Consider the following 11,276-nt stretch of genomic DNA (forward strand, 5'->3'; position numbering starts at 1 on the left):
GCGACATATGTGACTTTCCTCCTTGATAAACACACAAATATTGGAAAAAATCGATGACAACCGAATTGACAAGATTCAACTGCGAAGGAGCAATCACCATATGGTTCAAAACCTCAACTTGGAGATCATTAAAAGGCAATAGGGGACCCAAAATCGAAAATGTACACTCGTAAAAAGGGACGACGCACTCGTCATATTGCCTACATATCTTCTATTCTTCCTCTAATATCAATACACCCAGTTAGAAGAGGGACAATTGTTCTGGACCGTCCAAAAGACCCAATAACAACAACCCAAAAGGAAAAATGATCCATCAAGTAAGAGACAAATGTGTTATCCCAGGCAAGGAAATGGATAATCTCAACCCAAAGATCAATCAGATGGACCCCTACATCTCACGCCGATAGATTAATGAACTGTTATAACCGCCTTACTATATAAAGGGAGAGCGCGCTATTTTTCAGTAATTCGAATTCAAATTTTATTCACTTCATTTTACTCTTATATTGATTTTGAACGTGATAGTGCTAACCTTGTAGGTCAGTCCTTCCTCCACCGTACCGAAGACTCGAGTCCACTGTTGTAATCCACACCTAACGTTCATCGATTAATTATGATTCCTGCAAAGAACATTAGTGATCCATAGTTCAATCCCTCACAACACTATTTGTTTATATTTATATATACATGATATTTATAAATTGTTTTTTTTAAAAAATTAACTCTTAAAAAAAATCCTAAAATGATATAAAACGTTGAACCCACCACGCATGAGGTTTTGGCGCTGAATAGAAATTGACAGATATTTTGAAGTCCGAAAAGCACACTTCGCTTGGAGTGAGTTTTCTCTCTGATCGTGCTTCGCAATCGCAATCGCATTCAGGTACCCAATCGCGCTACTTTTCATTTTCCCTTCATTTCCAACTTTCCTAGAGCACAGAAGAAGAGTCTACTCTTCTATACTGTAGGATTTAGGTTTTCAATATGGTCAGTTACTATTCTCGCATAAATATGTTTTATTTTTTATTTTATTTTGAGAAATGTAGGATTGTTGATACAAGATGCAAGAAGATTGGAAGCCAAAGATTGGTATGGTTTTCGATCGCATTGAAGATGCTTGGAAGTTCTGGGTTGATTATGGCGAAAGACTAGGATTTGGAGTGAGGAAACAATAGTCACACAAGAAAAAAGATGGCTCAATTAGTTCTTCTAGGTTTGTTTGTTGCAAGGAAGGTTTGCGAAAGCCAGATAAGCGATATTATAAAACAATCAACCCAATACCTGAGACGAGAACAATTGTCCGGCTAGGATAGGGTTTAAAGATATGGGTGGAAAACTTACCGTCTTTGATTTTGTGGAGGAACATAACCACGCGGTACATCTACAAGAAATTACTCATATGTTGTCGTCTGAACAAAAAGTTTTGGAAGTTCAATGCCATTAAATTGATCTGGCGGATGAAAATGGTGTACAACAAAGGGTGTTACTTGATTTGATGAGTAAAAAGGTGGGAGGTAGTAGTGACTGTGGATATACTCTTCCGGATCAAAAGAATGATATCCGAAAAAGAAGGAAGAGGAGTTTGGTAAATAGGGAAGTTAATTTTCTCTTGCAATACTTTCAAAGAAAATTGGTTGATAATCCAACTTCCTAGCATGCCTATCAAATAGATGCTGAAAATAGAATTACCAATGTATTTTGGGTAGATGCAGAAATGGTTGTTGATTATGGCTATTTTGGTGATGTGGTTTTTCTTGATTCAACATATTGCACAGATAATTCATTGAGACCACTAGTAGTGTTTTCAGGATTTAACCATCATCAAAGATTGTGATCTTTGGGGCTGCATTATTATATGATGAAACAAGAGAGTCATACAAGTGGCTCTTTGAAACATTTCTAGAGGCACACAAGCAGCAAATGCCTCAAACGGTTTTTACCGATCAAAACCAAACAATGGAAAAAGCGCTAGTTGTTGTTATGCCTGGGACTTACCATGGCTTATGTACGCGGTGCTTGATTCAGGATGGTATCAAGAACTTAGGCAATTTAATGAAAGAGGAGTCTGATTTTCTCATTGACTTTAAGAAGTGCATGTATGACTATGAAGATGAAGAACAATTTGAAGATGGTGGGAAAACCCTCATTGTAAGGTATAATGTTAAGGAAAATACTTGGTTGCAAAGAATGTATGCTACGAAGAAGAAATGGACAGCTTGTTATATGAAGAAAACTTTTACATTAGGATATAATCAAGTTTAATGAATTCAGACTTGGATATAATCAAGTTTTTTGAGCATTTTGAGAACATTGTAGAAGAAAAGAGATTTAACGAATTGAAGTTTGAATATGAAGCACGCCAAGAAAACTCAAGACTCAAGTACCCTTATTCTGGCATCTTGCAGCATGTGTCTAAGCTTTATACTCCCACTATTTTTGATCTATTCCAACACTAGTATGAGTTATTTGAAGCATGTTCTGTGAAAAGCATGAACATGCGAGCATCCACAATTGATTTTGTTATTTCCATGGTAAGGGATTTAGGAGAGTGGTGTGTGTCCTTTGATTTGGATAAGACTTCAATAAGTTGCTCGTGTCGTAAGTTTGAGAACTTTGGTATACTTTGTTGTCATTGTGTAAAAGTTTTTATTCATATGGATGTCAAATCAGTGCCCAAACGTTATATCTTCAAAAGGTGGACAAAGTCAGCAAGAAGTGGGGCTTTACCTAATGTTGGTGTTAGTCACGGGGTAGAAGATGTTGGTCTATCCCCAACGCAACGCTACAAGGCAATTTGCCCCCATCTAATTAGGATAGCCATTGAAGCATGTAGAAGTAAAGAAACATTCTTGTTCCTTATATATTGATGAATTGGATAGGAAAATGTTAGTTTCAAAATAATCAAGCAAGTATTTCTCAAGGGAGTCCCTTAGCTAAGGTAAGAGATAGCATATAGCATTGGTTTCATCTTGTGTAAGAAAACCATGTAACTTTTAAGTGAGTGTCACTAGTTTTACTAGCTTGTTGATGGTAAGTTTATGCTATTATATTAGCATTACTTCCATCTAATGTGATTTCTTTTCACATCTGTGTAAAATACTATTAGCTTGTGTCTTTCAAATTATAAGAACATTTTGATTTTGATTAGGACATCACAACATTGACCAGAACATTTTGATTTTGATAGGGAAATCACAACGTTAACCAATCCCATAAGGTGAATATATTTTCCGGTTGTATGGCTTTTGGATATAGTGCTCATTGTTTTTTGGGTATAAGTTTTTTGGAGGTATATTTTGGGTGCAAATTTCTGGTTTTCTTCAACATTAGTTATGAAAAGCAATTGGATTCGATTGTATGTTGGGCCGAGTTATTTTCTTGGTGTTTATTTCCTTTGACTATTTAAATTATACTTATTTGAATCCCATCATCTCTTTCTCTCTTTGGATAATAAATTTCTGATAGTAGGATTCTCAGCTTCAAATTCCTGCCTACTGCAATTGTATAGGCAATAGAGTTTAATAGCAATAAAATAAAGTGAAGTAAAGAAAGGACTGCAATGTGAAACAAGTATCTTTAGTTTGAAAAGTTAATCCATAAATCCAGTCTGTTGGCGTGGGTGGTCCTGTTTTTTCTCCAGTCTGTTGCTGTGGGTGGTTGCTGGCCGGCTGATTACTCCCTCACTCTCTCTTTAACACATGTCACACTGTTTTCGTCTTGAACAGTTGCAGGTCCTGTGCGTGTTTATTATTATAATTATTATTTTTATCTAATATATCTCAGCTGTTTGATTTGTGTTAGAGAGTGCTGCAGAGTATCCGAATGCAGTCCAACCTATCTCACTGTTTCTTAATCCTAGTAAGTTCTGTGAAAAATATCTGACTCTATTTCTTATGGTCACTTCACTTGATCCACTGTTTATGATTTGCCTTTTAAGAAGTTTGGTAGATAGATAACCACAAAAGAATTCCAGGGAAGATGGTATGATAATTTCTGAATGAGAAAAAATTAGTTTGCGCGTTACAATCAAATATTTAGCATTAGCTTCTGTGAAAGTAACAAATATACTGATTATAACCGATCATGATCCGACTTAGTAAACTAATTTTCACTAATGCTGTAATATATGGTAATAATATACTCACCTCCGTTAACTAATCATACCCTGCTACTGAATTGAGATTGGAATATGGTTTCCATTCTGAAAAGGAATCTACTACTTGTGTATTTAGTCTTCTCAAGAATAATAAATGGGACTTATTTCTGTACTGTTTAGGTGCACTCACTCTTGGCGAGATAGCTCAGAAAGCTATAGTTTATTTAAAAAGGGAATGTTTTCTATAGTTTAGTAAATGATGATTATTACTAGTACTACTGTTTTGTTATGAAGTCCGTTGCATACTTCCCATTACCCATTTTTGCATATCAGTTTGTGTTGATTAATGAATTGATCCAAAAAAAAAAATCCACAGATGTCCAGATAATTTCATGCTATTCATAGTTGATTCTCTCTTTTCTTTGCTATTTAAAAACTTGTTAATTTTTTTTGTTCTGATTCAATTTTTTATCACTATTTTGTAGTTACGATATTTTTTCCTCGTTAGTTTTTCTAACAATATTTATGCTCGGTATGACTTTTATTTGCTTGTTTATCATCTCTATAGTTTGGTTTGATGGCTTTTCAGGTTAGGCTAGTTACCTTGTGTACGCAACTGTTTTTTATGACCACATATTTAGTTTCATTATTTGTCAAACTCCTCATAAATGAAACAAAAAATGTTCATACAACAGGACAAGATATTTTTGTAATTAGACTCTGTTCATGATGACCACAACCTTAATAATGGTCAAAATTTCCTAGTTCTTATCATAGTTTGAAAATTTAATGTTTGAGTTATTAAATTACAGCTTTAAAGTTGAAACTGTATATATTATATTACCTTTTTGAAAGTGAATTACCGCTGGTGATAACTGGTTCAAGATAGACAGTGGTTATTTTTATCTTAAAAAAGGAAAAATTATCCTTAATTTGATATTGTCTTAATATAGAATAAATTATTCTCTTTGAATGAGTTAAGCAAATCTTTATTTGGCAGTAACTGGAGGGAAAGTGCTGTGTGGTCCATTTTCCCTTTACAACAGGTAGTTGATGTGGCAAAGCTAATGGTTGGACTGCTTTTTTGAGGTCAGAGATTCTTTGTCCTAACTGGCTCACAACCTTGTACCAGAAAACAATCTTTAACTACACTCACTTCCATTTTAATAGTTATAAGTTCTCTCTCTGTCTTTGAGTCTTTTTATTCTTCATCTTCTTTTCCCTTTCTTTCTCAACTTATTTTTCTTTGGATTATATTCAGATACAAGAAAAAATCAGCATCAAATCGTATTAGGTACGCAGCAACTTTTTCCTTTCGTTTTAGTTTATATGTTTCTTAATTATGGTTTTTATTTTTTTAAAGTTTGTGTTTGTTTATTGTAGTAATTGTTATCAATTACAAATAATTTGAATTCGTATTATTGTTGTGGGAAATGATTTGATATATTGATATGAATATTGGTGTGAATTGTATGATTTGTGTTGTTTATTTACTTCATTCCTCACAATTTAAGTTGTCCAAATTTACATTTTGTTTGTTATCATGAGAGAAATGGAAGAAGTCAAACATGGAAATAACATTATTAGAGGTGAAAAAGTTTATCAATGGCATATATTCCATTGCTAAATTTGGGATTTGGATTGCATGCACGCACGCAGTCATGAAATTGGTGGTCGTTGGATCAAGATCTTGTATAGTGCATAAAACATGTGGATTTTGATTATTTAAAAAAAAAATCTAAAATACTAAATTTTAAATTTGGACCGTTTGATTTTGATCCAACAACCAATATGCTAACCGCATGAATGCATAGATTTTACATGAAATTCAAATCCTTAAATTTAGCAGGTAATGGACAGTTAGGCAGAAAAGTGTTATGACCTGCAAAATCTAATTAGGGAACATTCTATTATAAGATAAACATAGTTTACCAGTCAACAAAATGCATACCCTTTTCCTAGAAGCATCATATTATTAAGGAACACTATTATAGTTTCATGATTATAGACATCTCCAAAAAACTCTTCTCGTATCTAAATTGTTGAGACATATAAATTATTTGATAACGGATCTAAAATAGACTCTAATATCATATCAGGTTTTGAGTCTGACTCATTTTCACAAACTAGTTTGTTAGGTAAAGATTGTTTATAGACCCGATCTCTAGCCATTTTGAGACTTTTTTTTCTAATAGAAACAATTACCTAGTCTAAACATTTGTATGGATGCATTTTTTCGGCTTCGTGTATAAGTATGCCATATGGATCATCACTATATGCTTGCTTATATAGTTTTTGAATTTTAATATGATCTCGAATATTGTAGGCGAAGTGTGACAAGTGAATACAAATCTACTTGTGATGACAATGGAGAAGCCACCAATGCCCGGTACTACATCAGGTGATTGTAAACCGCTAACAACATTTGTTCACACAAACACAGATGCATTTCGAGAAGTAGTGCAAAGACTAACAGGTCCCTCAGAAGCCAATGCAGCAAAAGATGTAGGTCAATCAACAAAAGTCACAACTACTACTAGAAGAACACCACCAAAGCTTCACGAAAGAAGGAAATGCATGAAACCGAAACTCGAGATTGTTAAACCAAGTATTCAAAACTATAAGCAATCTGCTGCATCACCATCTTCTAAGTCAAGAACTTCTAGCTTTCCTTCAAGTCCTGTATCGGGAAGTGGAAGTTCTAGTCTTCTGCCAAGTCCTACCACACCTTCGACATTGTTCTCTCGGTTAACTATTTTGGAAAGTGAAAAGAAACAAGATGAAATGAACATTGAGGAAGAAGAGAAAGCTATCAAAGAGAGAAGATTTTATTTGCATCCGTCGCCGAGGTCTAAAGCAAGTGGTTATAATGAACCAGAGTTACTCATTTTGTTTCCTTTGGCATCTCCTAATGCAAGTGAGAAAGTATAATTTTGAGGACGCTACTATGCTATCTTCAATGAGCTTCACATTACATATATCAAGTTTATGGTGACAAATATTTTAAACGGGAATAAAAGAAATCTAATGAAAGTAGCTTTTGATATGTTTATGAGCTGTTTTAAATTTATTTTCATAAGCCTTCTGAGTTATATTTTAAAAAGAGCTTATGGCTTATATGCAAAGTATTTCAACTCTATTATCTTTTTGTTTCAAAAAACAATAAACTCATACATAAATGATAAAGCTTAAATTTGTATCGTACGGCTTCTTGTTCCATTTATTTATTTCTGTTTTGTTATGAAAATATTTGTTTCACACTAAAATTCTATGCATGTATCTTTTTTTAGTCAGTGGCTCTAAAGTTTTGAGGGGGCCAAAACTAAATACTATTTGAATCTAAATGCAAAATTTGTACAAAAGATGTATTATGCCACCCCCTCCGCCACTGTTTTTAGTCATGGTTGAAATGATTATTATAGGAAATTGGTTTGACAAATCACTGATGAATTAGAAAATAACAAGTATATAATGCATACCAATGATCTTCCGTCACAATCCATGGGTTGCCATATCTACAAAGTAAGCCAAATGAGAGAATTGTTCATCACACCCTTACCATTTCTTTTAAATTCTATGAATTTCTAAAGACACAGTATGGGGGAATTGCTCATTGAAATTTGGAAGCATCAAACAGTATGTCATACCAAGTTCTTCCAAAAACACAATCAATGCATTAATAGATGTATGGATGTTATTATCAGGATGTGTTAGATATGGTAAGGTGTATAGCAGAAAACGTGGGAGGAGAGGTGGAGAGAATATTCCCTAATTCCTACAGCTAGTTAATTCTGTTAGAGTGCACATGGGATCTGCCAGCTGGCAGATAGGAGAGAGAAATCAGATCTCTCAATATATGCCGAGAGAATGTTCTCATGTCAGTAGGCTTGATTTGGATAAATTCCTACCTAGGAGAGCCAAGGTCTCTCGAAGAGCCTCTTCCATTTTCCATTTTTCTAGCTTTCTTCTTTATTTTTCTTGCTGAATCCTGTAATGAGCTAGATCCCATATGAACTCTAGCTCCTTTTATAGTAATACAGACATCTTTTCAGCATCATTATTACTGTTTTATTACTATTTCTGCTAGATTACTAGAGTGATCCTATCATTTTGGTATCTAGAGCCTTGGTTTCGTTTACCTTGTGTATGGTAATTACGAGAAGCATCATGGAAAAACGTGTAGAATTGATTGAGCAGTGGATGGGTAACATGGAAGCATCCATGGAACAGATTCGTCAGCTAGTATTAGATCAACAAGCAAGACCACAAATCACGGTTGATCAAATACGACAGATCGTGCAGGAGAGACGACCACGACGTCACCGGCGTAATGAAGACGGGGATGGAGACGATGACGAGGGTAGCGATCTTAGTTCAGCGTCAATAAGATCGAGACCACGACAACATCACGGGAACGACGATAGGAGAGGAGGAATCTTTGGAGGGAGAAGACGATTGGAGATTCCGGTGTTTAAAGGAGAAGACGCATATGGGTGGTTGGTGCGAGTTGAACGATATTTTCGCATTTACGAAATTCGTACACAAGAGAAGGTGGACGCTGTGGTTTTGGCGATGGAAGATCGAGCTCTAAACTGGTTTCAATGGTGGGAAGAACAAGCACCATTGAGGACTTGGGAGGAGTTCAAATTAGCTGTGATTCGTAGGTTTCAACCGGGGTTGCTGAATAACCCATTAGGACCCTTGTTGAGCCACAAACAGAAGACGACGGTGAAGGAATACAGGGATAAGTTTGAATTATTGGTAGCTCATTTAAGAAGAGAAGAAAGAGGGATGTTGGACTCCATTTTCTTAAATGGTTTGAAAGAAGAAATCCAGGCTGAATTGAAGTTATATGATAGTCAGGATTTGGCAGAGATAATGGATCGAGCATTGTTGATTGAAGAAAAGAATGAGGTGGCAGGAAGAAGGAGTACTGGCTAAAAAGATAGAGGGGGGACTTATAAGTTCAAAGATCCTGGAGATATGAGTAACCCTAAGAAGGAGAGTGAAAGAGGGGGAACAGGATACCATGACAGAACTAGGGGAAGAAGATTAGATCCTGCAGAGCTGGAAGAGAGGAGTAAAAAGGGGTTATGTTTCAAATGTGGAGATAAGTGGAACAGGGACCATACTTGCAAATTCAAGAATATGGTCTTGAAACTTTGTGAAGAAAGTAGTGGGGGGGAAGCTGAAGAAGCAGAACCAGACAAGGAATCAGAAAGTGAGGAGGCAGAGAAAGAAGAATTGAAAACTTTGCAATTGTCTTTGCAAAGTAAGGAGGGATTTACTTCAAACAAATCATTTAAGGTTTGGGTGACTGTGAATGAAAAGAGGGTGCTGACTTTGATTGATTCAGGAGCAACAAGTAACTTTATTGATTCTAAGTTGGTGTCAACCTTAGGGTTGGATGTGAGTGAAACTCCAGTTTATGTGATTGAAGTAGGAAATGGTGAAAAAGTAAGAAATCAAGGGGTCTGTGCAGGGTTGAAATTCCAGCTGCAAGACATTGAATTTCAACAACATTTCTTTTTGATAGATTTAGGTGGGACTGACATGGTACTAGGTATGGATTGGCTGGCCAGTTTAGGAGACATTGAAGCAAATTTTGGTGAATTGTGTCTGAAATGGGAGAAAGGAGATCAGAGGTACAACATACAAGGTGACCCTGCCTTGTGTACTAGACAAGCTTCATGGAAAGCTATGTTAAAAGCTCTGACAGATGATGGAGTAGGGTTCTACCTGCACTCAAGTGAAACCACACCAATTGATGTCACAGCTAAACTGGTGGAATGGGAAGAGCTACTCAAACAATTTGAGGATGTGTTTAATTTACCAACAGGATTACCACCCCCTAGAGAACAGGATCATGCTATACCCCTCAAATTAGGTGCTGATATTCCTAACATCGGACCTTATAGATATCCCTTTTACCAAAAGAATGAGATAGAGAAGATTGTGAAGGAAATGTTGCAGGCAGGGATCATAAGACATAGTACCAGCCCTTTTTCAATCCCAGTTTTATTGGTCAAGAAAAAAGATGGAGGCTGGAGATTTTGCACTGATTACAGGGCCTTAAATAAGGTCACCATACCAAATAAATTTCCTATACCAGTGATTGAAGAGTTATTGGATGAGTTAGGAGGGGCAGTGATATTTTCTAAACTAGATTTAAAATCTGGTTACCACCAAATCAGAATGAGGGAAGATGATGTAGCCAAGACAACTTTCAGGACTCATGAGGGTCACTATGAGTATTTGGTTATGCCTTTTGGACTAACCAATGCTCCCTCAACTTTTCAAGCATTAATGAATGAAGTGTTGAGGCCTTATTTAAGAAAATTTTGCTTAGTTTTCTTTGATGACATACTGGTTTACAGTAAAGGGAGGGAGGAGCACAAGCAACATTTGACAGAAATTCTGAAAGTACTAAGAGACCACAAGTTGTTTGCAAATAAGAAGTGTTATTTTGCACAGGGGGAGGTTGAGTATCTTGGGCACATCATTTCTGGAAGAGGCGTAGCAGCTGATCCTAAGAAAATTGAGGACATGATGAAATGGCCCATTCCTAAAGAGCTAAAAGGGTTGAGAGGATTTCTGGGCATCACTGGATATTACAGGAAATTTGTGAAGAATTATGGGAAAATTGCTTGGCCTCTAACCCAATTACTCAAGAAGGATAGTTTTTTATGGAGTAGGGAGGCTCAAGAAGCTTTTGAGAAGCTTAAAGAAGCAATGACTACCATACCAGTACTAGCTATGCCAGACTTTGACAAGGAGTTTATCTTGGAAACTGATGCATCAGGTAAGGGGATAGGTGCTGTCTTGATGCAAGAAGGGAGGCCTATTTCATATATGAGTCAGACCTTGTCTGACAGAGCTCAGCAGAAGTCAGTTTATGAGAGGGAGCTCATGGCTATTGTAGTCTCAATTCAAAAGTGGAGACCCTATTTACTAGGGAGACATTTCAAAGTTCATACAGACCAGAAAAGTTTAAAGTTCCTCACTGAACATAAAACAATGGGAGAAGAACAACAGAAGTGGATTTCAAAACTGTTAGGTTTTGATTTCGAAGTAAAATACAAGCCAGGAAAGGAGAACAATGCAGCTGATTCTTTGTCAAGACAGATGCAGTATGTGCACATCACTACTATTCAATGTGAGGCTTGGGAAGGTTTAGAGG

General features: G+C 36.0%; 1 protein-coding gene across 3 annotated transcripts; it reads left to right on the top strand.

Moving 5' to 3' along the window:
• The first annotated feature begins 749 nt into the window (after window positions 1-749).
• On the top strand, window positions 750-7,142 carry LOC127105652 (VQ motif-containing protein 31). Of its 3 annotated transcripts, XM_051042846.1 has the most exons (5): window positions 750-883; window positions 1,047-3,858; window positions 5,097-5,185; window positions 5,358-5,390; window positions 6,423-7,142. In XM_051042846.1, the coding sequence occupies exon 5, from the start codon at window positions 6,458-6,460 to the stop codon at window positions 7,025-7,027; it is 570 nt and encodes a 189-aa protein (XP_050898803.1). In that variant the 5' UTR covers window positions 750-883; window positions 1,047-3,858; window positions 5,097-5,185; window positions 5,358-5,390; window positions 6,423-6,457; the 3' UTR covers window positions 7,028-7,142. The 3 variants fall into 3 exon arrangements, with proteins under 3 accessions (XP_050898803.1, XP_050898804.1, XP_050898802.1); XM_051042847.1 differs by having other exon boundaries at window positions 1,047-5,265; XM_051042845.1 differs by having other exon boundaries at window positions 1,047-5,185.
• The last annotated feature ends 4,134 nt before the right edge of the window (window positions 7,143-11,276 follow it).

The sequence above is a fragment of the Lathyrus oleraceus genome, chromosome 7 (genome assembly GCF_024323335.1).
Source record: "Lathyrus oleraceus cultivar Zhongwan6 chromosome 7, CAAS_Psat_ZW6_1.0, whole genome shotgun sequence".
NCBI classification, from domain to species: Eukaryota; Viridiplantae; Streptophyta; class Magnoliopsida; order Fabales; family Fabaceae; genus Lathyrus; species Lathyrus oleraceus.